This window comes from Zosterops lateralis (assembly GCF_965231275.1).
Source record: "Zosterops lateralis genome assembly, chromosome: 25".
In the NCBI taxonomy this organism is placed as follows: Eukaryota; Metazoa; Chordata; class Aves; order Passeriformes; family Zosteropidae; genus Zosterops; species Zosterops lateralis.
Window position 1 is genome coordinate 3805368 of NC_139785.1, and position 27972 is coordinate 3833339.

Consider the following 27972-nt stretch of genomic DNA (forward strand, 5'->3'; position numbering starts at 1 on the left):
TCCCTTATAGAGGACCCTTGATTGGAGGAAATTCAAATGTGAGGAGGGAAAAAAAATAAGCAATTCCTGCAATGAATGCAGCAGAGGGGAGTGAAATCCTGTTGGGCTGTGCTGACACCACAGCATGGGCACCCTGAGTGAGCACTGCCTCTGCTCTGTGTGTGCCAATTATAGTTTGATTGTGAGGGGTTTGGTTGTTTTTTTTTCCCCAGGAATCTCTGAATTACGCCTTTTTGCTCATTAAGGCAGACAGATGGCAAAACAAATCTGCAGGAAAATCAGATTCATCTCAGGCCCTGTGCTCCTGAGGACAAGGTGCTGTGTGCATGGTTCAGATTAATTACCCTGCTTCTTTTTTTAGTCTACACTGGGTTGCATAAGAGTTGTTTTTTTTTTTTCCACGTCCTACTTGCAGGCAGGGCTGACTTCAGCCCAGTCCTTTATGAATGGATCAGGTATGGCCAAGTATGGAAAAGAGTGGGAAGTAAGAGGAGATTCCTCTGGTTGGAGGGATGAGTGTGAGATATGAGCCATACTCTGTGTTCAGTGCCTCAGCTCATCTCCTCTCCCCAGGATTTGGGGGGAAAAAAAAGGGATGTTCCTCTTTTTAATGTCAGTTTTTTGTATTTTAGCCTGTGTACTGTATTACTGTGAGGCTTTTCATTAGAGGCTGGGAGCTCTGCAGTGGATCTTCCAGAACTGTTGGCTCCAGGAGGGGGATCCAGTGAGGTTTTGTGGCTGGAGTGTCACACAGAGGGAGCTTGGAGCAGGAAGATCCAGGGCTGGGAACAGCCCCTGTGTCTTCACAGACCTCACAAACACTTCTCCTCCTTCCCTGTGGCAGAACAGCCCCTGTGTCCTTGGGCAGGCAGTGTCCCATCCCAGGGAATTCCCAGTGAAACTCCCGCAGCCACAGCACACAATGTTTCCCCTCCCATTCCAAACTGGCTGCAAAGCCTGGAAAGTCCTCCAAGGTCAGCAGCAAGATGGCTTCAGAGGAGGAAAGGCAGTGAGATTGTGCTTCTGTCCTCAGTTCCTACAGATGGAAGTGTTTGGGAGAGGGAACAGCACAGCTGGAGCTGCCCACCCTCAGTGGGAAAGGCTCCTGTGCCCCCAGGCTTCACTGCCAGCAGGGAAATCCCAAAAAAAGGGGGATTCCTGTGTGTCCTGGCAGCTCTGCTCAGTGTCCTGCTGTTGGAAAGCCAGTCTGGGAGTGGGAAGCTCATTTCTCCCTCTCCCTGTGCAGATAAATCTCACCTCCAGCTGAAAGTTGCCAAGTGTGACTTTCCAAGCTGAGCCAGCTCTTTTGTGTGCTCTGGTGTGTGTGTCCTGCCCTCTCCAACCATCTGAAATGCCATGATAAGGACTGAAAAATAAAATAAAATAATAAAAAAAAATCACATGTGCAGATGATGCAAAACACTGTGCACTGAAATGCTGAAAAAAAAAATAAAATCCCAGCCTTTTTTTTTTTCTCCTTGCTTAGCTTTTCTACCGATTTTCTACAGCACTTTTCCTGGCTCTGTGTGTGTGTGTCTCCCTTTTAAAATTCAAAATACCCTTGGAACATTTGCCTTTTGTGAGCAAAGCTGTGTCCCTGCCCTTAGCAGTGCTGCCAGGGCTGCTCTGAGTGAGTTTTGCCACCTGGCCAGTGGAAGAATGAAGCCCCTGAAGAGGTGGTTGGCAGTGCTGATAATGATGATGATGATGATGGTGATGATGATGATGGTGATGATGATGAGCTCCTGTGTTGCTGGCTGGCACTGCTGGTCTGCAGACAAGCTGACAGCATGTCTGTGTGTGTGTGTGCATGTGGACATGCACACTTGGCCTGAACTGTCTCCTATTCCAGACTCCTGCTGCTGGATTTGTCCCTTGCTCCTGTAACTGGGGATGTGTTAGACCACACTGTGAAATCCATTGAAATCTTCTGTTTAATCCCACTTTCACTCCACTAATGATCCAAACCAGATCGGACCTGCTCTCTCTGCCCCTCTTTCCTTTTGATCCTAAAGATCTCTGTGCTAACTAATGCTTCTCTTTTATTTTGTCCTTACAGAAAAGCCAGAGTTGGTATAATGTAAGTACTCCCGTTTCTCTTGTCCCTGGGTGGCTCTGGGCTGGGCGGGGGGAAGGTGCAAAGGGGCTTTGCAGTGGCACCGGGGCACTCTGACCATTTCCAGCAGGAGCAGAGGTGGAAATGGCTCAGCACTGGCAAAGGAGGGCTGACATCCCCAGGAAAGGGGTGCCAGAGGCCACAGAGCAGGAGCTTTGTCCCTTTGGTCACTCTCGTGGCGCTCCCCACATCCTGCACCTCTGGTTTCTCAGCTGGGGGGGCCGGGATGTGGTGACACACGGTGGTGACACATGGTGGTGACACATGGTGGTGACATGTGGTGACAAGCAGAGCTGCCACCCTGCAAACCCTTTGCATCTCTCAGGGTGCTGCGGGGGCGACAGAGGAATCATTTTCTCCCAACCCCAGAGAAACCCCCACCACCCTTTGCTTCTGCCTCGTTGTTGTTTTCCCTTGTGCCAGCACGAGTGGCTCTGCTCTGGGGACAAAGCCAGTGTCACCTTTGCACAGTGGGGTCCCCTGGGGGCTCTGGAGCAGCCACAGCTCCTGCCCTCCTGCAGCCACTCAGATCAGAGCAGGTGTGAGATCTTGGCTGGGCAGGTCTGACAGAGGGCAGAGGCAGAGTGAGGAACCTGCTGGGTGTGAGCAGCATGGGGCAGGAGGAGATCCCAGAGGCAGAGAGGGGCTGTGGCTTTAGGAATAAAATACAAACCACGGTGGGCCAAACTGGGGGAGAAGTGGCAGATAAGTGTGAGGCTGATATTTCTGGGTCTGAGACATTTTAACAGCTGCTAAAATCTCTCAGACCCAGAAATTTCAGGCCCACAGATAAAGACTGTGAGCAGATGCCCCAGCCTGACCTGGCTGCTGCCAAACCCTGACTCTGTCACCAGGCTAGAGGTGACTTTGGCTCTCGCTGCTTCTGCCTGTAGCTGCTGAGCTCCATTCCCTGCTGCATGATGCTTTGCTGTGCTCTGCTTCTGTGGGTCTCTTGTGTTTTCATGTCCTCTCTATCTTATCTTTCTGTTCTCTTGTTTTTCCTCCATATATTTTCAGCATGAGAGACAGTACATCCGGAGAGTAAGCACTGGCTGCATTTTTTTGTGGTTTTCCCCACCCCACCCCGTTATTTTCCTTTGTAAACAAAACGAAACAAACCCGTTTTCTAGTTAGCAGAGACATTCTGGCCAGATAAAAGCAGCAGGGTGAAAATATGGATGAGCCCCAGACTCCAGGAAGGCAATCAGTCCTACTTGGCAGTGTTATTCCCATTAAAAAATTGCTAATGCATCTCCCTGATAGAGTTTCCCTTCTTTGCCAGCTCCTTCCAGGCAGGATTTTTCTGCCATTTGGACCATTCTGATTCCATTTCTCTCCTCTCTGAGAGCAGCTCTAGAAATGAATCCCTGGACTCTTCTGCCGCTGTGTAACCTCACCATTTCCTTTGCTCCCTTTCCCCCACTCTCATTTTACACAAACCTCACCGTGCCCAGAGCATCCTCCACATTGTTCTGTGTGTCAGCTCAGCAGCCCTGGCAGTAAATCCAGCCCAAAACATAATCTCTGCCTCAAAGAGCACTTGGGCCTCAAATATCCACAGGGCATCACCAATTTTCTTCATTTTCTTGCTGCTTTTACCTGGTCTTTTTGTCTCTGGAGCACCGCCTTCCTCTTTGCCAGTTGGAACCTTTCCCTTCCCCTCTCCTGGAGTCCTTTATCTCTAATTTTTATTTTTTCCTTAGATGCCACCAACTTCTCCTGCTTTGTGTGTTCTCCTTTCGATCCCACCAGTGCTTTTTTTTGGGATTGCCATCCCTGTCCCGGGGAGAAGTGGGAGGAGAGGGGTGAAATGAGGTTGTGGGTTGGTTTGGCAGACCTGCCCCTCTCTTTTTCTCTGGTTGTGCTTTCTCTGCTTGGCTTTGCAGAGGATCAATGCAAAGTGGTGCAGGTGCACTGTGAGATTGAGGAGAGATTATTCTCAATTCCAGTTTGGGAATAAATGCACTCAGGGTTTTGGGGTTTGCTCTGTGTTCTTGTCCTCATGGTGGAAGAGCACAGGGTCGGTGGAAAGGAAAAGTCCCTGAGGTGCTTCTCATGGCTTTAGTGAGGAATTGTGCACATGGAGACTTTGGTTTGGAGATATTGTTGTTTTTAGGGGGAAAATAATCTGTTGGCCACTTGTGGTTTAGCCATCAATTGTGTCTGCTTTGGGTTGGGTGTCTGCACGGTGAATTATTGTTAATTAATTTATTATTTTAAAATAATTCATAAAAATTGACCTCAGACCTTACAAGGAAAGTTCCTGTGTAGTTTTGTTGGCTGAAACAGAGATGTGCCTCACTCTGCACCCCTGGGGTGCCCAGAGAGGTGGGAAATTTGTGTTTCACCTCCCCGAGGACACTGAGGAGGAGCTGCTCTGTCTGTGGGGGTGTCACTAACTCCACACCTGGGAGAAGGCATTTGTCACCCACTGTCATTCCAGTGAGAGACAAACTGGAGATGTTTTTCCACCAGGGAGAAAATCTCTCTCCTTCTCTCTGTGTTTTGGGCAAAGGGCCCCATTTCTGAGCTCTCATTTCTGTGTCACAGTTGAGCCTGGCAAACCTGCCATGGTTTTCCTGCCTTGTTCTGTCTCCCTTGGGCTGTGAACCTTCTGTTTCCCTGTTCCTAAAGGAGTTTTCTGTCTCAATGCCCTGCGATGTTTCTGCTGCTCTAGAGCAAGGCTGGGCTCTTAAATTCAGCACCAGGAGAACCCAGAGGATGCTCTGGACAAGAGAATGGATAAGATGATCTTGAAAAGTTAGAGGAAACACAGTTGACACCAAGGAAGAGATGAGATTTAAATCCATGAGATTTTCACTTCAGCATTTACATCCCAAGGTCTGCCTTACTCTTTATTCCTTTATTTTTATCTATCACACACTTGAATATTTTACTTCTTCCTTTAACTGAGCAGTGAAAAGACATCAATTGTCTCTTACAGGTGCTCCTAAATATTAGAATATTAGAAATATTAGAATATTAGAAATATCTGCTGTCCCAGTCATTCTGGGCAGGTCAATATTATTTATCTATTTATTTATCTGTCAATTGTTTATCTATTTATCTTTATTTTTATCTACCAATACACTATCACACACCTGAATATTTTCCTTCTTCCTTTAACTGACCTGAGCAATGACAAGACACCAATTGTCTCTTTCAGGTGTTGCTAAATATTAGAATATGAGGAATATTTGCTGTCCCAGTCAGTCTGGGCAGGTCAGTAGGAGCCCAGTCCTCCCCACCTGTGTTTGGGAGAGCAAAGTCTGCCCTGAGGATTGCAGGGAGTGGGACAGGAGCCCTGCTCCTGCAGCTCTGCAAACAAATTTGTGCTCTCAGGGCAGCCCTCAGCCTGGCAGGAGCTCAGAGTCTCAAAAATAAACCCAAAATGCCAGTGGGGGAGGCAGGTAAAGAGGAGAGCCCAGAGTTTTCCTTTGGGAAAGGCTGTGCAGGAGGAGCTGGCTGAGCATCTGTCGTGGGTTGTGATGCTGCAAAGGGCCTTTGTGGGGAACTCTGAGCAGCTCTTGGGCTTCTGAAGAATGACCAGACATCACAAGACTGAGCAGAACCCAGCCCTGGCTGGTCTCAGTGCTGTGTTTTTTCTTGGAGACCTCGTGGATGCCACAGCAGAGGGAAACTCAGCTGCTGGGAAGAGTAAAATATTCCCTGTAAAGGCACAGGGGAATTTTGTCTCATTTTAGGGAGAACATCAGGAACACCTTTCCCAGGGCTGGCAGGCTGAGCCTCCCTCAGCACCAGAGTTTAAATGAAAAAATCCAGGCCTGATGAGTGAGCAAGGTGCTGGAGAGCCCTTTTCTCTGCAAACCAGCACAATCATCTTTGAGCTCCCAGCAGCCATTTCATCCAATTATTCCTGCAGCAGCATTAACTCCCTCCCTTTCAGATATTTTCCATCCTGTCAGATTTGCCCCCTTTTCTTTGCAAATCAGCACAATCATCTTTTGACTCCCAGCAACCATTTCATCAAATTATTCCTGCAGCAGCATTAACTCCCTGCCTCTCAGGTACTTTTTTTTTCACTCTGTCAGATTTTCCATGACTTTCAGCATGTGGATTGCTCAGCCTGGCTGAGTTGCTGGGTTGTAGAGGCATTAAATTATCAGTGAACTCTTGTGTGGTGATGATGAGCTCAGGTCCATTTTCCAGCCCAGATGGCCAGTGATTACTTTGAAGCGTCTTCATTCTGCTTTTCATTCACTTTTAAAGGGAGAAAAAAGGAAAAAAGATGGAAAATCTGAGCAGCCAGAGTGAGTTTGGAGGAGATGCTGTGGGACAGGTGGTTTCTTTGGTGGTTTTTCATACCAGCCCTGCTGTCAGTGGGGTCTGAACTCTCCCCCATGCACAGGGAACATGTTCTGTTTATTCCAGTAGTTTCCAGAAGCAATGAAAATCATGGTATGAAAACTGGCTGAGATTTTCCTTCCCCCTCTCCTCTGTGCCATCTCTGCTTCCTATTTTTTGTATTGCCCAAGACTCACCATTCCAGGTTTTGTGTTCTCAGGCTTCCCTGTCCTGCCCCATCCCCCAGCAGGGTTTAATTTCCCCTGGAGGATTTGTTTGTGTGTGATGGGGAGATGTCACCACGGGCAGTGTCCCCTGTGTCCCCATCCCCTCACCTTGGCAATGCCATCCTGTCCCATCCCTGTGTTTGCACTGGAGTTAATATTTGCTGCCTGCAGCTCCAGGCCAGCTCTTCCCAGCACTGCTGGCACTCAGTGGCTGGGGATGGTTTTATTTTCTTTTTTCCCTTTTTTAAATTATTTTTTCTTCCTTTTTTTTTCTTTCTTTTTTTTTTTTTTTTCATTTTTTCCCCCTTTTTTTCCTTCCCCCTCCTTTTTTTTTCTTTTTTTTTCTTTTTTTTTCTTTTTTTTCTTTTTTTTTTTCTTTTTTTCTTCAATCCCAGTCTCCAGCCAAGAGAGCCATCCAACAAAAGCAGTGCAGGTGGCTGTAATGCCAATTCTTTGTCCTCCACAGCTACAGAATGCTTTTTTTTTAATCATTCCCTCATTTTGGGGTGCAGATGGATGCAGTGCTGAGTGGGGACACCTCTGTGCTCCCCAGCTCCAGTGATTTTGGGCAGACAGAGGTGTCAGTGAGCAGAGCAGTGACTCTGCAGGGCTGGTTTGGTTCCTTGGGGCTTTGTTGAGATCTGTGTGCCCAGTTCTGGAGGGATGAGGGGTTTATTTCAGTGTTTGCTCACAGCTGAGCAGGTCTGGGGTGTTCACCTGCACACCTGAGCAGGGAGATGGAGGGGCTGGGGCTTGGGGCACAGGGAGTACCAGCACCCCAAAAATCTCCTGCACCTGCAGGGAGTTCATTCATCCTTCATTTCCAAAGTGACCTGGCTGATTAATGGATCCTGCAAAGTCCTGGGTTTTGGGGGGAGAAGAGGGGGCTCAGAGATGGACCCAGGAGTGGTGCAGCCCCTCAGATTTCTGCCTGGGTGGGTCTCCCATGTCTGGTTCCTCCCAGTCACATCCTTTATTTTTATCTAATTACATTTATATATATATTTATTTATTTATCAATCTATTATCTTTTATTTATTTATTTATTTATTTATCTATTTATAATCTATTTTAAATTTATATATCTATTATTTATCTATCTATTTATCTAATTATCTTTATTTATCTTTATTTTTATCTATTTATCTTTATCTAAGTAGATTTATTCATTTCTTTACCTATCTATTATTTATCTATTTATCTACCTATTATTTATCTATTTATCTATCTATTATTTATCTATTTATCTTTATTTTTATCTATTTATCTTTATCTAATTATCTTCATTTATTTACCTATTATTTACCTATTTATCTATCTTTTATTTATCTATATATCTATTTATTATTTATCTCTTTATCTTTATCCTTTTTTCTTTATTTTTATCCACCACTACACCATCACATGCCTGAATATTTTTCTTCTTCCTTTAACTGACCTGAGCTGTGACAAGACACCAATTGTCTCTTTCAGATGTTCCTTAATATTAGAATATTAGAATATTAGAAATATTAGAATATTAGAAATATTTGCCCCTGCTCAGTCTGGGCAGGTCAATATTATTTATCTATTTATATATCTATCTATTATTTATCTGTTTATCTTTATCCATTTATCTTTATTTTTATCCACCACTACACTATCACACGCCTGAATATTTTTCTTCCTCATTTAACTGATGTAAGCTGTGACAAGACACCAATTGTCTCTTTCAGGTGTTGCTAAATATTAGAATATTAGAAATATTTGCTGTCACAGTCAGTGTGGGCAGGTCAGTAGGAGCTCAGTCCTCCCCACCTGTGTTTGGGAGAGGAAAATGTTCTCTGAGGTTTGCAGGGAGTGGGATGGGGCCACATCCCAGCCCGCCCTGGCTCCCCTCAGCCAGCACACTGTGTCCAGCAACTTTCCATGACAGGAAACATCTGCTGGGAGGCCGGGCCGGGTTACTGCAGGGCATTGGCCGGCAGAGCTCCCCAGCCCCGGGGACTGAGCTGTGTCAGAGTCATTTTGGGATCTTCCCCACCCAGCCCTGCCATGGGAAACACCCGGACTGAGGCTGCCTTTGACAGCGGGGAGAGGCTGCAGGGGAGAGCCTGGGGCAGGCACTGAGGAGCCACAACCGCTGCTTTTCTGCTTCCAAAGAGCCTTTTCAGCTTCCAGAGAGGAGGGAAAGCTGGGCTGGAGCTGCTTGTCTTCCTGGAAGCTGCGGAAGCCTCAGCGGGGCCAGAGCTGTTTGGGACTGGAGCTGTTTGGGACTGGAGCTGTTTGGGGCCAGAGCTGTTTGGGACTGGAGCTGTTTGGGGCCAGAGCTGTTTGGGGCCGGAGCTGTTTGGGACCGGAGCTGTTTGATTCTGGAGCTGTTTGGGGCCGGAGCTGTTTGGGGCCGGAGCTGTTTGGGACTGGAGTTGTTTGGGGCCGGAGCTGTTTGGGGCCGGAGCTGTTTGGGGCCGGAGCTGTTTGGGGCCGGAGCTGTTTGGGGCCGGAGCTGTTTGGGGCCAGAGCTGTTTGATTCTGGAGCTGTTTGGGGCTGGAGCTGTTTGGGGCCAGAGCTGTTTGGGGCCGGAGTTGTTTGATTCTGGAGCTGTTTGGGGCCGGAGCTGTTTGGGACTGGAGCTGTTTGGGGCCGGAGCTGTTTGGGACTGGAGCTGTTTGGGGCCAGAGCTGTTTGGGACTGGAGCTGTTTGGGGCCGGAGCTGTTTGGGGCCGGAGCTGTTTGGGGCCAGATCTGACACTCCTGGACTGTTCCTAAGGGCACTGCAGGTGCCCTGCACACACCTCCCCAGGCTCCTGCAGGGAATGCCCACTGCCAGAACCTGCTGAGGCTGCAGCAGGACAGCCCAGAGGGTGCCTGCCAGCACAGCCACCCCAATGAGGCTCTTGGGGAAAGGTCCTGTGGAGGGCAGATCCTCTCTCAGATCCTCAGGTGAGCTGGATGTGGGCAGGGAACCAGGGGAAGGCACCTCGACTCCTGCCAGGCTGCTGCACCTCTCTCGACTTTGGACATAAACAAGGAGCAGTGGGAGCAGGAAGAGCAGAGTGTGAGTGGACACGGGGAGCTGTGCCAGTGCTGGGGGAAGGAGATGGATTCCCTGCTGGAGTGTGGCTCCCTCTGGGAGCTTTTCATGGATCAAGAGCTGCCGTGGCTGCGGTGGGACCTGGAGGGGCTTGTGGACTTGTCTCGAGGAAACGCCAGCCCTGGATCTGATGAAATCCCAGCTGTGAGTGTCTCTGGGCTGATTTGTGCTGGGGCTGAGCGGAGCCTCTGCCAGGACAGGTTTAACTCCTGCTGAGTTGGGCTGCACTGAGCCCAGAGCTCAGCCCTGCAGGATTTATCATCCCTTTTCCCCTCTCCATCCCCATCCTGTCTGCCTGTTCCTGGAAATCTTGGCCTTGGGCTCTTGCTGGAGCCCATCTCATGCCAAAATCTTTTCCAGATGTTCAGGCTGGGAGTTTGGTAAGTTACAATTCCTATTTCTGTCATCAGGTGGTTGGCAGGCTTTGCTCAGAGTCAGATCCCTTCCTCTGGGCCTGCAGCAAGGCTGGGGAGTGCTGAGCTGCCCTTGGAATATTCTGTTTCCAGCCCACTGAGTCGCTGTGAGGAGCAGGGAAACGCTTTTGGGGGCGAGGGGTTGTCTGTGATGTGACAACCAGCACTGAATCTGCTGTGATCTGACAGCTTTTGGCAGCTCAGTGAGGCTAATCCTGAATAAACTCTATTCCTCCCACCCTGTGGCTCCACCACCATTCTTAAGCAGAAACTGCCTTCTCTAATCTCAGAATTTTGGGGCCATCACTGGAACATTTCTGCTCTTCCAGAAGATCAGTGCCTCTGGAGAGAGGAGGATTGTTGGATAAAGAGGGAAATGTTCTACCCCAAGTGGCTTTTTCTCTACATTTGTGGGAGAAGGAGCATTGCAGCTTCTCTGGGAGATGTTGATTTTCCCTGCTCTGTTTGGAGCCTTCAGAAGGTGCTGTGGCTGTTGGGAGGTGCAGAGTCACATCCCAAACCCCAGAGAGGAGCCTGCTGTCCCTCCAGCCACCAGCCCCGTGTCCCCTGAGCCCTTCCCTGGGGCTGGGACACAGAACAAGTGCAGGACACGCTTCAGTCCCTGGGAGAGCCTTTTTGGGGCCCCACTGGAGTGTCCTCACAGTCCCAGGACGTGGCTGTGTTTGCTTGGTGGGGAGAGAGGGGGTGGGCCCAGGGAATCCTGAGCTATTGGTGACAGTGTTTGCTCAAGCTCCTCTGGTGGGGCAAATCCCCCATTTTCTGGGGTTAATCACCCCTTTTCTTGGGTAAATTCTCCCTTTTCTGTGCTGAATCATGACTTTTCCTGGGTGAATCTCCTGTTTTCTGGGGTGAATCCCCAGTTTTCTGTTGTGAACCCGTTGTTTTCTGTGCTGAATCCCCTGTTTTCTGGGGTAAATCAACCATTTTCTGGGAGAATCATCAGTTTTCTGGGGTGAATCTCGTTTTCTGGGGTAGCTGTGCCATCCCTGGGCCCTGGGAGGTGCTGGCTGCTGCCAGCAGAGCACACTCTGTACCTTGCACGGTGTAGGATTGCAGGCAGAGGGAATTCCTGTGCAGCCACAGCTTCTGCAGGCAGGGCTGCAGCCTTCCCAGCCTGGATTTGCTCTTCCAAGGCAGATTCTCCTCGTCCTCTCCCTCCCTCCCTGCCCTGAACCCAAACCCTCCCATGGCTGGGCTGTGATGGGAGTTTATTCAAACTTATTTTTTTTATAAAACTCCCAGCCCCAGGCTCTGTGAGTGCATCAGACCCCCCTTTTCCTCCTGTCCCCGAGGTGATCCCGTTTTTCCCACTCCATATCCCTGCTCCCCTGGCTGCCCCTCTCCTCACCAGGGCCCCTCATTTTTTCCTTTGCAGGTGTTGAGTCCCACCTACAAACAGCGGAACGAGGATTTCAGGAAACTCTTCAAGCAGCTCCCGGACACGGAGCGACTCATCGTAGGTAAGGGCAGGGCTGTGCTCGGGGCAGGAGAGCAGCACAAATCCAGCCAGGGGTTAGTTCTTGGCAGGAGAATTAATGCACAAACACCAGAGGTTTGGGTCCAAAGAGGAGATAGAGGAGTCCTGGAATTTTACTCCAATAAAGGGAGAGGCCGTGGGGCTTTCCTTTATATTTTTAGAGGATTCAGCCTCCTTTTTATCCCAATTTCCAGCCACATTTCCCTCTCTTTATCCCCACTGGCTGAGGTATCTGAGAGGTCCAGACTTCCCAAACCACCTAATAGAGACCCTTCTAGTGTGACCCCCCCTTTTTCCTTTTCCCTTTTCCCTTTTCCCTTTTTCCTTTTTCCTTTTTCCTTTTCCCTTTTTCCTTTTTCCTTTTCCCTTTTCCCTTTTTCCTTTTCCCTTTTTCCTTTTCCCTTTTTCCTTTTCCCTTTTTCCTTTTCCCTTTTTCCTTTTCCCTTTTTCCTTTTTCCTTTTCCCTTTTCCCTTTTTTCTTTTTCCCTTTCCATTTCCCATGGAATTCCCATGGAATTTATGGTTCTTCCCATTGCTCATCTCTCAGTATCCAGTTTTATTTATCAGCAGACCCACAATTTGCCTGTAAAGACAAATCTCTCATTTCTTTCATCAGTCAGTGGGATCCTTCCCATTCTTTCCTTTATATCTCAGAGCTGGTTTTACCTCCCAGCAGACCCACAGTTTGTCTGTAAAGAAAAATCCCTCATTCATTTCATTCTTCTGTCATTCTCTCACTGACAATAAGCCTGTTTTGTCTGCCTGGAGCACAGGCAGAGCCCCATTTCCAGTGGGTTTTGATTTTCTGATGGATTTTCCTCATTTATTGGGGGACGACATGATTATTTCCTCCCTTTTTCCTTAACATCCCTGCTGCCACAGGAGTGCCCTTCCCAAACCTCACCTCCCAGCTGGTGAGATGCACCTGCTCCTGTGTCTTACACAGCTGCTGATCCCCTCCTGTGCCCCACGCTGGTGGAAGCTGCAGAGGGGTGGAAATCCTTAGGGATGCTTAAACTAGGAGAGGGGGAAATGCACAATGAGAGAGGAAAAGACAGATGGGATGGTGCAGAGTGAGCAGCTGAGGAGGCAGATCATCACTCAGGGGGAGAGATTGGTGTGACGTACCCCTGGAGCAAACAGCTGAGCTGGGGCCCAGCTCCTGTGGCCTCTCTGTGTTTGGTGCCTTCTCCTGATGCTGCTGCTCCTCGTCCTCACCTCCAGACTGTCCTGGTGCCTTTTCTCAGGCTCACCTAGAAACAGAGGCCAGACACAATTAAAAACATGGATTTATTAAGTGAGTATGTTTAATGAAGGGGCTTCAGGTTGATTTGGGGCAGATGAAGCCTCCCCAAGTATGGAGGATTGAGAGAAAGACATAAAGACTGATTCATGATCAGGATTTGTTTTTACTGAGATTTCCAAATGTTTATATACTATTCTAGGATGATTAATAGTTTTTTACTACAATGATTGGGTTAAACATCACACGAACAAAACTCATTTCACAACATCTCTTGCTTGCAGAGGTTTGACTCAATTTTCTTTTCCTGTCAGACAGGCTTGATCCAATCTTCTCATAATCTTCAAATCTCTCTGTTTGTTCTTGCCAAGGCATCTTGGTTATCAAACTGGCTGTGCTAATTAAATCCACAGTGCCCTGTGTCCCATGTGTACACCCCAAATGGACAATGGCCACAAGCTTTTCACACAATTATAAATTGGCTCATTTGCATATCAGGGGTTAATCCTCCAATTACAGTTCAGGTAATGAAGTAATTTTCCACCCAAATTCACTTTTGTTTATAATTTTGGGGCCTGAGGTTTTTGGCTGTCCTTGGTTTCCAGGCCCAGAGGGATTGTTTTGTCTGACCAAAGTGTTAACTACACTTCATATGGAGTTTAGACTTACGCACTGATACAACACAGGAAAAATATATTGAAAAATATAAAGGCAAAAAATATTTGAAAAATATAAAGACAAAAAATCACAATCAGCTGCACTTTGTGTTTTCTGTGCTCCTCACTGAGCACATTCTGTCCTCCCACAGATTACTCATGTGCCCTCCAGAGGGACATTCTCCTGCAGGGCCGCCTCTACCTCTCCGAGAACTGGATCTGCTTCTACAGCAACATCTTCCGCTGGGAGACACTGGTGAGGCTCCCCCCTGCTGCCCCAGCCAGGGCTCTGCTCACATTTTCTTTGCAAGCTGTTTTAAATACATATTATAAATTTTTTTTGCAAATATTAACATGAATGCTGTATGTATAATGCCAAAATAACTTTGCTTTTATTTCTGCTATTAACAAAAATTTAGTAGTAATAGTAGCTGATATAATTATAAGTGAAGTGTCAGTTTAACATCCTATAAACATTAATGAAGACTCTGCTATTAATGTGCTAACTATCAATATCTGCTGTCTGAAAAAAGTGTAGACCACAGCCCAAACTAGAAGTGATAATAAAACCACATATGCTTTAAAAAAGCAGACCCAAGGAGGGGCCATGCTAAATAGTTCTTAGAAAAATATGAATATACATAATAGTCTATAAATATGCAACAGGCTGATGTAATAGGAAAAGTATTTAAGGAATTTCTCCCATATAGTAGGTGTGCTCTTGGTTGAATGCCAAGCACCCAAACATTAAAACCTTTACTTTTTATTTCTGTCTCCTATTGTCTTTTTATTAAACTTCTTAAATTTTACCAAAAAATGCAAACCTCGTTTTCTGCTGCCTTTCTCACCAATCTTTCCCTTTTCCTGGTGTTTTTCCCCCCCTGCTGCAGCTGACAGTTCGCTTGAAGGACATCTGCTCCATGACCAAGGAGAAGACAGCCCGGCTCATCCCCAATGCCATCCAAGTTTGCACTGACACTGAAAAGGTACTGAGCCCACCCTGCCAGACTGCCAGGGCACTCAGGGTGTGTGTGGGGTTTTTCCAAACTGGGGCAGGGTTTGTGCTGAGCTGGGATAAGGCTGGAGCTCAGATGAGGAGTAAAATATCCAGGTTTTCCAGCAAAGAGCTGTTCCAGTGCTCACTCCCTGGTGAGAGACCTGGCCTCTCCATGAGCTTCACTCTGTTATAAATGGATATTATATAGTTGGCTTTTTTGCAAATATTAAAATGAATACTTTGTGTATAATTGCACTGTATTATGTGTTATTAATAGAGTTTAGAAAGGTAATGAATGTATACTTTCTGATTGTACCATAGTGTTAACAGTAAAAACACTGAGTTTATTTCTCTTTGTAACATCTAAACTGACCAAACCTTGTGTTCCTGCATAAAGGCTGCTGACTTTCTGTTTCTTATCCAAATGGAGATAACCAAAAACCTCAGGAGGAGAATTTACAAGACTGTTATAAATGGATATTATATAGTTGGTTTTTCACAAATATTAAGATGAATACTATATGTATAATTGTACTGTATTATGTTTTATTAATAGAGTTTAGAAAGGTGATGAATGTTTATTTCCTGATTGTACCATAGTGTTAACAGTAAAAAAACTGGGTTTATTTCTCTTTGTAACATCTAAACTGACCAAACCAGCAGGTCTGGAGGGTCACCTTGTGTTCCTGTATAAAGGCTCCTGGCTTTCTGTTTCTTATCCTAAATGAAGATAACCAAAAACCTCAGGAGGAGAATTTATGACCCCCCTGTCACCAGATGAAATGGAGCCACCCACAGATGGATCCACCAGATAAAATGATTGGGGGGGAATTGAAATGGATCAAACCCAAAGAGAATGTTTGAATCAGCATTGGGGTCTATTGAATATTTAAAACACAGAGATCTGACAGGGTGAAGGTGCTGCTGGCTGGATTTATGCCAGGTACCCCTGGCTGAGAAACTTTTGCTTTTCTGTCTCCCAATTGTCTATTTTTTTTTATTAAACTTATACACTTTTCTAAGAGAGTAGAACTCATTTTTCACAACACTGTGTTCTATGGATGGCTCACTCCAGCTCCAAAGTGACCCCAAACCAGCCTTGTTGTGTTCTCCTGTTTTTTTGGCTTTTTCTGAACTGATTTTCCTCTCCCTCTCTCCCCCATGCAGCACTTTTTTACTTCCTTCGGGGCTCGAGACAGGACGTACATGATGATGTTCAGACTGTGGCAGAATGCTCTGCTTGACAAGGTACAGAGAGAAACCCCAGAGCTGGGCTGGGATGGGAGGGGGTGATGGAGATGGGCAGGAGCATCACTTCTGGCTGAAAAAATCCACCCAGGGACAGCAAACACAAGTGTTCAGGCAGAGCAGGCTCATGACTGCAGATGCAATTCCCTCTTCTTGCAGGGAAATTTTTGCTGGGGTAAATCACCCATTTTCTGGGATAAATCACCTGTTTTCTGGGGTTAGTCCCTCATTTTCTGGGGTAAATAACCTGTTTTCTTGGGTGAATCACCCTTTTTCTAGGCTGAATCACATGTTTTCTGGGGCTAATCACTCATTTTTTGGGATAAATCACTCATTTTCTGGGATAAATCCCCCATTTTCTGCGATAAATCACCGCAGTAGGTGCCACTCTGCCCCTGCTGTGGAATCAGGGTCTCAGGAGGAATTTTATTATTTATTATTATTATTATTATTTTAATTCTGTAATTCCACAGTGTAGCAGCCCTCAAGAAAGCAGCTCAGAAAGCAGCAGGAATAACTCCCTGTGCAGGCAGAGCTCTCAGTCAGTCTGTGCTCCAGGAGTGGGGAGATCCAGACAGGACAGAAAATGAGTGTTCAGGGCATCCCAGATCCAGGTGGGAGCAGCTGTGGGTGCTCTGGGTGAGGGCTCAGTGGGTTGGATTTTAAAATAAATTAAAATAATTAATAATTAGTTTTAAAATTAAAATTTAAAATAAAATTACAGGGTCTCTGGGTCCTGCTGTGCGAGAGGCTCTGTAAATCCTGTGTGGAGGGTGTTTCTTTCCTCCCTGATGTTACAGAACTCCCAGAATTTTGGGGTGTCCTGGCTGGAATTCAGACCTGAGGCACCAGGAACACCCTGTCTCAAAAATCAGGATGGGATTTAAGGAGGAGAAAGGATCACCTTGCCTGGGTTGTTCTGTAACCTGAGCAGTGTTTTGAAATTCCCAACGAAAATTCCGCGCCCTTGGCCTCAAGGTCAAGGCAAAAGGGAACTGAGACAGACAAACACAGGAAACTCTTCCAAAGCTCTTTTTGGGATCCTTGGCTGGCAGGAAAAAGGGAGAAAAAGCTGAGTCCAGTGTTCCTGATAAGACAGGGATGGGAGTTAATTAATGTGTGTGGGAAGGAGGTGGAACAGTCAGATTTTTCTGGATGAAAGTTCCTCATTAGAGGCATTTTTTTTCCCCCTATGCTTTTGGTTGCTGCTGTAGGCAGAAAGATTAAAAAAATTCCTGCCTTATCCCATGCAGTTACTATGGGAAGAAATTCAAGCCAGCAACTCAGGAAAAGTTCACTGCATTTGTTTCTCCTCGTTACCAAGAAATCTTTGTCGTTGGTCATAAGTTTCATGTGGGTGAAAATCCCCTTTCATTCCTGAACCACATCTTTAACTCACAAGTTTTCCTGCCCCGTTTTTCAGAGCCTCATGTCACAGTCATGTGGTGATCACTGAGCTGCATCCCTAAAATTTGGGCTTTTTTCAATGGTCTGGATAATTAATTTTCTCTTTTTTCACTTTTTTTTTTTGCTTTTCACAAGGGTGTCTGCTGACACAAACTCCTTTTGATTCCAAACTGCAGCAGGAAATGTTTTCCTTTGTTGCTGCTTTAGATAATTTTCCCTGCAGCTGGGATTTTTCAGGCAGCTTTAAATTAAACGAAGTTGAAGGGAGAGGGGAAAAAAATAAATCTCAAAAGGTGTTGGGGTTTGGTGGAGCAGCAGGGATTAAATGGAGGCACAGCAGAAGAGGTGGGGAAAACATCTGTGGAGGGAAATGCAGGTTTAGTGCTTCCATTGGTACATTCCAGCAGTTTGGTGGGAAATCTCATCCATGGGCTGCTTTTGGATTTTTTTTAAGGAAAAGGAGAGTGTGGCATGGAAAAATCCCAGTGGTGGATTTTGGGGCAGAACATGGGCTGATGGTGGAGGATTATTGGTGACAGGTCCTGTTTGTGCTCAGTGAGGGCAATCTCTAGGCCAGAGATTAAATAAATAATAAAATATATTATTAAATAATAATATAATAAAACATTACATATAATCACATATATAATATATTATTCTATATTATAACAGATAAGATTATTTATAATATATTATATAAAACATTTTATAATATATTATATTGTAGTATATGTCATATATTATATATGTGCATATATACATTATATATAAAAATAATATTATATATGTGTATATGTATATACATAAATATATACATATGTATATACATAAATACATACGTGTATATATATACATATATATGTATATATATATATACACATATGCATATACATAAATATAAAATTCCATTATATAAATATATATATTTATATATAAATATGTAAATTTCCATTATTTATATAAAAATAAATAATTCCATTTAATGGCATTTATTATTATTTATTTTTTATTTAAAAATTAACTTTATATATAAAATAGTTATTAAAATAGATAATAATAAATAAATAAATTTATTTTAAAAAAGTAATAAACAACTCAATAAAATGGAATTTCACAGAGCTGAGCCCACAGAAAAGCTCCCACCTCAAATATCAGAATCTTTCCCTTCTCCTTTCAAGGCAAGGAATGCCCTCCTGGCTGTGGTAATCCCAGACTTTCCCTGTATTTTGGCATTTTTAGCTGCACATTAATGATGTTCTGTACCCCCTGTTGCAGCCCCTGTGCCCAAAGGAGCTCTGGCACTTTGTCCACCAGTGTTACGGGAACGAGCTGGGGCTGACCAGTGACGATGAGGACTACGTGCCTCCCGACGACGACTTCAACACCATGGGGTGAGTGGGGCTGAGCTCTGCCTGGGGGGCAGGACGTGCTGCATGGCCCAAAGTGCTGCTGCTGCTCCTGCCACGTCCCGGGCTCTGGCCAAGTGCTTGCCCTGGGATGTGTGAGGCCTGAAGAGCTGCAATTGTAGCATTTTCTCATGGATTGAAATGCCCCCTGAGCCAGCTGAGCAATTCCAGAAATGCCAAAGCACGAGGCCAGGCTGTAGGGGAAAAAAATTATTATATTTTATTATATCTATTATATTATATTATTATATTATTGTATTAGTTATTATATTACAATATATATTATATTATTTTAATTAATGTTTATAATATTAAAGTATTATTTATTATACTTATTTCAGGGCTACTGAAATAAACGAATCAATATGATTCCAACAGAAGTTATTTATTGTTTACATAAAGCCATAGTTATAGTTTCTAGCCCTAATGTTTATACCTGCAGGAGTCTTTTGATTGGCTGAGTCATTTGTCCATCCTTCAGGACACTTTTGTCCATCCTTCAGGACACTTTTGTCCATCCTAAGGCACACATCCTTCAGGGCACTTAATTGCTCAAATGTCCATCACCACCACACTGTGTGTCTTCTATCTGAGTTTTGTATTTCTTGTAGACACTTTCCCAGGCTCTTGCCCGTTATTTTTAGGCCTGTTGTTATTCCCTGTAGGTATTTTGGAATTAAGTTTGAACACCAAGACCAACTGTAAAGCCTGTGGTGCAGCTAAAAATTAGATGTTAAGGTGTTAATGAGAGATAGTGGGTTTTCTAGAGGTTAATAAGTATAGTCATTAGTGTGAACACTTTACTCACCTTAAGGAACAAGTAAAACAATGTTTGTTTGCATTTTTCTGTGTGCTGTGTGCCAATAAAAATGTATCTGCATTTGTAAACTATCTAGAAGGGTATATAACCTGCCATTTTAGACAAAATAAAGGGAGAATGTAGAATTAATCACAGTGATTGGATCTGTGTTTGCTCCCATCCAACTTCCCATTATTTTAAGGGTCTTCCCTGTTTATAGTTCCCATAGCCTTGACAAATCTTCGAGAATTCTGAAATCAAGACTGCAAATATCTTCTTATCTACAAACAGTTTGGCTGGTACAAAGCATGGCCTGAGTTATTCAGATAAATTACTGCACCAGGCAGTGCTGCATGGCCAGAAAATGCTGATGCTTGTCAGTCCCTGCATAAAACACCCCCCCAAAAAATCGGGGCTTGCTCTCCCCTGCACTGAGCCATTCCTGCCTCTGGACAGCGTGGAGACTTCATAGAAACGTTCTCACTTGCTCTGTGTGTGCAGCTGTAGCTGTTGTGAGAGGGGTAACCATAAAAACCTGTGTTCTCTGTGGCGTCCCAGCTACTGCGAAGAAATCCCCGTGGAGGAGAACGAAGTCAACGACAGCTCCTCCAAGAGCAGCATGGAGGCCAAGCCAGAGGCCAGCCCTCAGCTGCCAAAGAAATCTGTCACTGCCAGCACCCTGACCTCCACAGGCAGCAGTGAAGCCCCAGCCTCGGTGAGTTTTCTCTCTCCCTGTAGTCCTGATTCTGTGCCTGAGGTGTTTTGGGTTTCTGAAATTCTTTTCTCAGAGAATTTCCTGTAAATAAGAGAAATTGACTCTGGTTTACATCACAACGACACAGACTCTGAGATCCAGGAGGCTGAAAATGACTCCTTTATTTCTGGGATGTGTCTCCCTTTTATCTCATTTCACACAGACCAATTGGATTGGTGACACAAAGACAAACCTCTTCACTCCCATTGGTCAGAGCAGAGGGACAGCAAGGAGAAGTCCCTCCTGGGGAAAAAAATGTAAACAAAGTTTACAGTTACCAAAATATGTCTCTTGTTTACAGAAAATTCCCTGGGAAAAGAATTATGGAAACCAATACATTTCAGGCACAAACCAGGTCTACAAGAAATATTTTTGTAACTGTACTTATGTTATTTATTTATTTATTTATTAGGAGGGACTTGTTCTTGATGTCCCTCTGGTCTGACCAATGTGATTGAAGAGGTTTTGCCTTTTTTTTCACCAATCAAATTGGTCTGTGTAAAATAGTATAAAAGAGGGACACATCCCAAAAATAAAAGAGTCATTTTCAACCTTCTTAATCTCAAAGTTTGTATCACTGTAGTATAAAACAGTGTCACCTCCCTGGCAGGAGGGATTTGTTTTCCCTGAAATTCAGCACCCCCTGGGTTGTAGGAGATTTATTCATCCTCCAGTTCCTGTTCCACTGCTGCTGATTTCAGTCTTTGCTCAGTGATTTTGTCGCTGGGACTCTCAGCGGCAAGATTTTCCTTTCTGAGCTTCTGGATGAAAAGTCTTGGACATAAAAGAATTATAATTTCTTCCCTGCCTTCAGTAATTCCCTGGAAAACAGTATGTACCCTCCTGGTGTTATGGCAGAGCAGACCTTGTTTAGCAATTACCTAATAGGTTCTTCTAGCTTGTTCAGGAGCAAAACCAGCACTGGACAATATTGTGCTTGTCTGAACAAAAATCCTGGTGCTGCTCAAAGCTTGAACACTAATTTTTTTGAGAGGAGGTTTTACAAACACTGCCTGGCAATTCTCCTCCTCTCTCTATTTAATTTCCTTACTTGAGAGGTCCAGACTTCCCAAACCACCTAATACAGACCCTTCTAATGTGTACCTCCCCTTTTTCTTTTCCTTGCATCACTCAGTGGAATTCCCGTGGAATTTTTGGTTCTTCCCATTGTTCATCTCTCAGTATCTTGAGATAAGATATTATACATATCTTTCTGACTATATATCAAGGCCAAATAGGCAGAAATTGGCTCAGATATGTGAGTTTTTGTGAAGCAAAGGCCATTTTTAGGTGCTGATGTTGCCCTTGTTGTGCCCTGTCCCTGCTGCAGTTCGATGGAGTGCTCCCGGAGGAGGAGGAGGCAGTGGCAGAGAGCCCTGTGGAGAAAGACCTCGGCATTGCCAACATCATGGGGGAGAAAATCGACATCATTGGCCCCGTGAACTCCCCCTCCCTGGACTTCAATGACAACGAAGACATTCCCACTGAGCTCAGTGACTCCTCAGACACCCACGATGAGGGTACGTGGGCCAAGGCCGTTCCAGCAGGGGATTTCCACCCTTATCCCATCCTCTCCTGTCAGGGAATGGAGTGGGGGCCACTGAAATCCTCTTCTGGACCCTGAAGATGCAAGGAATTCCCTTTGTGGGCTGCAGAGAGTAAATATTTAAATTTTAGGGTGTGCCTAAAAATTTTAAGATGTCCCTAAAATAAGCTATATAATTAATTATCTCTTCTGATCCCAACTCCTGCCCTGGGGTCAGTGCAGAAGAAGAGTTGAAGTCTCTCCTTTACATTCCTTCTGAATTATTTGGGTCCTGGAGAATAGGTTTTTATCTTTATTTTCTGTCAGAGCTGGGATTAAATGCTCGATAGATGGATTTTGTGTTCAGGCTCAGATGTTTATTAATTCTTATCCATGTTAGGATCTCACAAGTTATAAGTTTTAGCTAACAAAGTGAAAAATGGCTCTGTCTCTAACTCTTTCCAAGGTCTTTTAAGCACAAACTGTCCAATTATGAAATGACACATAAATTATTTTTAGTTTTAACACAATAACCAACCACCCATGGCTGCAATGAGGATTTTTCTCTCCAATTACAAAACACCACCCAGACCATGGAGAAGAAGGCGGAAAAGAAGGACTCAGCCTCTGCCCTAAATCCTCCATCTTACTTTATATATAAATTACTATATTCTAAACCCTTAAACTCTAAGTTTTCCACCCTGTGGTATCACACACTTCTATCCAAACCCCACACCCACAATCCCAGTGCTGTCACTCAATTTTGGGAGCCTTTTCCATGGCCTCAGGTCAATGCAGTGTTTGCTTGGGGGTCAGTGCCTGTCAGCACAGAAATCTGGAATTCTCAGTGCCCAGAGCTCCAACATTGATGCTGTGCCAGCACATTTTCCATCCCCTGGAGGGTCTGGCTGGCCCTGAGGGTCTCTGTCCCCACAGGGGAGGTCCAGGCGTTTTACGAGGACCTGAACGGGCGGCAGTACGTGAACGAGGTGTTCAACTTCAGCGTGGACAAGCTCTACGACCTGCTCTTCACTGACTCCCAGTTCCAGAGGGACTTCATGGAGCAGCGCCGCTTCTCTGGTGAGCTGCCCTGCCCGAGGGGCTGCACAGGGCAGGGCTCTGCCTTGGAGGTATAATTTGGTCTGTTTGGATGATGCTCTGAGCAGATTTTGGGACAGCGTGGCCTCTAAGCAGGCAGGACCTGTGTGCCTATCTGGTTACATTTTGTAACAGCTAGAACAGCAAAAGCAGAATTTATATATATATATATATATATATATAAATAATTATTGTAATTATAATTATTATTTATTAAATATTTAATATTTATTAGTATTATATATATAGTAATTATTATTTATTATTTATTTATTTATACATATATATTATATATATACTGAGAGTTCTGGCTTTTTGGTTTTTTAAAAAATTTTTATCATCACCCAATTAAATAAAAAATTAAAAAATCATTAAAAAAAATTATCATCATCTGATTCTGTCTTGGAGGCTTAGGAATGTGAGGAAAAAGCTTTTCTAGCTCCACACCTGACACTGGCATGGACAGAGCTGCAGAGAGAATCCCTTGGCATGTCATAGTCCTCCTTTCACTGTAAATGTAGGTTTGCTGGAGGGGATAAATCCCCAGCCTCTCCTCTTTTCCCTGCCCTTAAAATAGGGGAAAATATTCCCATTTAGCACAGGAGCCCTTTGTTTCACACTCAGCTGAGCTCCAGAGCAACCAGGCTCCCCAAAGGGGAAGGAAATCCCATTCCCACCTTGGTTATATGGTTATGCCTTTCCCTCCCCAGTTACCTGACTGGAATGTTCTTTGTCCTCTCAGATATTATCTTTCACCCCTGGAAGAAGGAGGAGAATGGCAATCAGACCAGAGTGATCCTGTACACCATCACCCTCACCAACCCTCTGGCCCCCAAAACTGCCACAGTCACTGAGACTCAGGTAAGTGGCAATGGAGCAGGGCGGGAATGCTTGGTAAAAACTGCTCTGAGAGTTATTTTTTTGTCCTGAGCATGTTTTCATTCTCCCTGTCCATTTTCCTATCCACATTCCCTTGATTTAACTCCCAGCCATGAACAGTTAACCTTACCCTGCATTTTAATGAAAGCACCACAAATTTCCCAAATTTGCAAAAGCAGCTGAGTTTGTGAACAAGGCAGGACATCTTAACACCTCACCCAAACTGGTGGTTTTTTGAGCTGTGAAAGATGCATTGTAGCAAGACCATGTGGGGTAAAATAATAATAATAATAATAATAATAATAATAATAATAATAATAATAATCGGTGATTGGTGTTAGAAGTATTAGCAGCATTGTGTGGCAAAAGCTGATAGGCTGAAAAACATTTATAAGAAATAATTTGGCTTCTGATAGGATGGTGTTGAGTTTTCCATCTCTCCCTTCTATGAGATTGATAATGGAATAAAATCTCCAAAAACCCCTCTCAGTCCCCCCATCTCTGCAGAGCTGGGTTTTTCCAGCCCCACTCTCCCAGAGCCGTGTCCTGACCACACTCAGAGCTGCCCTGCCTGCTCTTTTCCCTGCAGACAATGTACAAAGCCAGCCAGGAGAGCGAGTGCTATGTCATAGATGCAGAGGTGCTAACTCACGACGTCCCCTATCACGATTATTTCTACACCATCAACCGCTACACGTTGACTCGTGTCGCCAGGAACAAAAGCCGACTCAGGTACCTCTCCTGGGCAGTGCATGATGAGCAAAAGGCACCTTTGGGTGGGAGTTTTGGGTGTTTGGGTGGGTTAGGAAGGGTTGAGGGGGTTATTTCTTTGTCTTCATTCCTGTCACAAAGAGTAGGAGCAGGATTTTCCCCTGCTGGGTTGACACCAATGCAAAGGAGTTAGAGCTGCATCAGGGAGAGGATTTACAGAGTTTTTCTTGCCTCTCTCTCATAGGGGTTTGCAGAGCCTGCTATCACTGCAGACTCTGAGTGGATGATGAGCAAAAAGCACTTTTGGGAGGGAGTTCTGCTGTTTGGGTGGGTTAGGAGGGTTTGAGGAGGTTATTTCTTTATCCTGTTGCTGGGACATTCGTGTCACGAAGAGTAAGGGAAGGATTTTCACCTGTTGGGTTGCAGAGGAGTTAAAGCTGCATCAGGGAGAGGATTTACAGATTTTTCTTGCCTCTCTCTTGGATGCAGGGGTTTGCAGAGCCTGTTATCACTGCAGACTCTGATAAGCAACAGGATGAACTTCCTGGGGCTGTGCCTGGGGGGAGAAGCAGAGGAGTTGGGCAAAGCTGTATCCCTGTGACTCTGTGACTTCAGTAATGACAATCCAAATGGCTGTGGAGTGCTCTTGGGAGAGGCTCTTCCTGCCTTTGGAAGGACTTTTCCAGCAGAGCTTCTCCTCTGGAAACGTGAAGGGCCACTGAGGCCATTCCAGAAATAACAGTGTACATGATTATTTCCTGGATTTACACTGACAAAGATTATGAATTGACATCACCCCCAGGAAGCAAAGCCAGGGGAATGACTGACCTTTGTCTCCTCACAGGGTTTCCACAGAATTACGCTACAGGAAACAGCCTTGGGGGCTGGTGAAATCCTTCATTGAGAAGAATTTCTGGAGCGGCCTGGAAGATTATTTCCGTCATTTGGGTAAGAGTGGCAATGCCAGTGACATTCATGTCTCCCTGGGAGTGGGAAGTGTGATCCAACCTTTGGGTGGTTTATAAAAGGGGCTACCACAGCCAGAAAACCTGCTGGAATTAATCAGAGCATCAAATCCTGCTCCCTGTCAGGCAGTTTGGAGACAAATTTTGGTAAAAGGTGCGAGGAATGTGGAACACAAATCTCTCTTCTTTGGGCCAGCTGCTGCCTTTTTTTGGCTTACCTAAAAACAGAGGCCAGACAAAATTAAGGGAATAAAAGGCAGTTCTGTTTATTGAAAGGCCTTCAGGTGCATTTAGGGCAGACAAAGCCCCCCAGGGGCTGCACCCAAAATGGACAATGGGCACGGCTTTGCACACTTGGATCACTTTGGTCCATTTGCACATTGGGGGTTCATCTGCCAATTCCAGCTCCAGGTCATGAAGTCATTGAGCCCAAGTTTGCTGCCCCCAACTCCCTTTTGTTCCCATCTCTGGGGCCTGAGGCAGTGAGGGGTCCTTGATTGCCAGGCCTGGAGAGGAATTGTTGTGTCTGCCCAAAGTGGGGAAGCAGCAGCTCACAGTGTGTGTGGGGTTTGGAGTTCTGCACTAAACAACTGCAGGGTTACAGGTGGATGGAAAATAGAAAAGCTCAAATCCTAAAGCACCACAACAGAGGGATTAAACCTCTCTCTCTCTCTTTCCAAAACCACCCCTCTAACCCTCTCCCTTGGTGCTGCAGAGAGCGAGCTGACCAAGACAGAGAGCACGTACCTGGCCGAGGTGCACAGACAATCCCCCAAGGAGAAGGTGAGCAAGCAGCCCGCGGTGCGGCGGCGGAAACGCGCGCACACCCACCTGCGGGTGCCGCACCTGGAGGAGGTGCTCAGCCCCGTCACCACCCCCACGGACGAGGAGGTCGCCCATCGAATCAAGCACGTGGCAGGTGAGGAGCTGCCAGCCCCACAGCCCTGGGCATGGGGACAAACAGGGGCTTTGGTACAAAGGGAGGGAGTAGGTTTTTGTCTTCTTTTTCTGCCATTTAATCCATTGGGATTAAATGCTCGAGATGATATTTCTTGTCGGGACTCAGATGTTTATTAATTCTTATCTATGTTACAGTCTCACAAACCGTGAGTTCTACAGCACTGCTGATAACAAACTAAAAATGGCCCCCATCTCTCTCTCTACAAAGTCTTTTCAGCACAAACTGTCCAATTATGAAATGACACCTAAATTATTTTTACTTTTAACCCAATAACCAACCACTTGTGGCCCTCAATGAGGATTTTTCTATCCAATTACAAAACACCACCAGACCCATGAAGAAGAAAGTGAAAAAGAAGGACTCAGCCTATGCCCTTAATCCTCCATCTTGCTTTATATATATATTACTGTATTCTAAACCCTTAAACTCTGAGTTTCCCACCCTGTGCTATCACACACTTCTATCCAAACCCCACACCCACAATCCCAGGGCTGTCACTCAATTTTGGGAGCCTTTTCCACGGCCTCAGGTCAATGCAGTGTTTGCCTGGGGGTCAGTGCCTGTCAGCACAGAGAGCCTGAAATTCTCAGGGTTCCAACAGGTTGGGGAGGATGTGTTGGGGTTGTTTGGGTGAGGTGGAGGGGTGGGTTTCCCCTGTTTCCCATCCCAAATGCATCCCATCTCCTCAGGTTCCACTCAGACACGGCACATCCCCGAGGAGAGCCCCAGTGGCTTCCACCTGCAGAGTGTCTCCAAGCTGCTCCTTGTCATCAGCTTTGTGTAAGTGAGGATTTTTTCTGCTTTCCTTCCCAGTCAGCTTTAACTACCTTTGGTTTATCTGTGTTCCTGGAGTTCATTTCTGGAGTTTTGTGCTCCCTTCTCTCCTTTCCCTTTGGTTTTGCCCTTGTTTGAGGCAAACATGGGCTTTGCAGATCTATTCTGGGAGTCCTAAAGGCAGGTCTGGGACAGTGACAATCAGGACAGAGGCAGCTGTGCAAGAAGAGAGGTGTCAATACCTACAAGAGAAGAAATCCAACAAGCATAAGCATTTTAGTTTTTTGGGGATTTTTTGGGGTTTTTTTTACTTCAGGGACGCAATTTACAGATTTTTAATGGCACATAGAAACTCTCTGTGTGGGTAAAATAAAACAAGTGATTTAATTGCTGACACACGAGCTGCTGTCATAGACAACGAGTGTGCAAAGCTCTCTGGGAGTCACTGGACTGCCACAACAGGCCTCAATGTCTATGGATTGTCACATCTTCCCTCTGATCTGGCAAAAACCTTTCCCATGTCAGGTTCTGGACAGTGATTTTGGTGAGAGGCATAACCAGAAAGCAGCTGGAGCCTTTAGAGATGATTTCTGGACAATAAGTAAAGAAACACTTCAAGCACAAGAAATTGGTGTGATTCCATCAGCCCCAGCAGCAGGAACTGCTTGGTTTGGGTGTCCTTCTGCCACACCTTTCAGGATTGGTGATACTGGACTGGGATGTGCTCACATCTCTGTGGCTCAGTTTAATTCCTGAACTCACTGTTTTTACTGTTCCTTTCCCCTTGGGCTGACAGCAGCCTCCATTTATTTCTGGGCAGGTGCTGTGGAGCAGACCAGTCTAAAGCAGTGATCCAGACTTTTCTGACTTGGGCTGGGCTTTTCCTTAAGCTCCACCCAGTTTCTAGAGAGGTGTG

At 45.4% G+C, this 27972-nt stretch overlaps 1 protein-coding gene across 9 annotated transcripts in view; it reads left to right on the forward strand.

The window, feature by feature from the left end:
• Positions 1 to 27972, forward strand: part of GRAMD1B (GRAM domain containing 1B) — a 106688-nt gene that overhangs the window by 69675 nt on the left and 9041 nt on the right. For 8 of the 9 annotated variants that reach the window (XM_083877949.1, XM_083877953.1, XM_083877954.1 and 5 more), the window contains 14 exons: positions 2060 to 2080; positions 11532 to 11616; positions 13685 to 13788; positions 14423 to 14518; positions 15697 to 15777; positions 18460 to 18575; positions 19948 to 20104; positions 21474 to 21663; positions 22605 to 22748; positions 23509 to 23627; positions 24235 to 24377; positions 25201 to 25304; positions 26037 to 26240; positions 26972 to 27062. In XM_083877949.1, the coding sequence (XP_083734075.1) occupies positions 2060 to 2080; positions 11532 to 11616; positions 13685 to 13788; positions 14423 to 14518; positions 15697 to 15777; positions 18460 to 18575; positions 19948 to 20104; positions 21474 to 21663; positions 22605 to 22748; positions 23509 to 23627; positions 24235 to 24377; positions 25201 to 25304; positions 26037 to 26240; positions 26972 to 27062 (1655 nt within the window). Of the gene's footprint in view, positions 1 to 2059; positions 2081 to 8718; positions 9867 to 11531; positions 11617 to 13684; positions 13789 to 14422; positions 14519 to 15696; positions 15778 to 18459; positions 18576 to 19947; positions 20105 to 21473; positions 21664 to 22604; positions 22749 to 23508; positions 23628 to 24234; positions 24378 to 25200; positions 25305 to 26036; positions 26241 to 26971; positions 27063 to 27972 lie in introns of those variants that run through there. The other variant, XM_083877951.1, reaches the window with a different exon arrangement.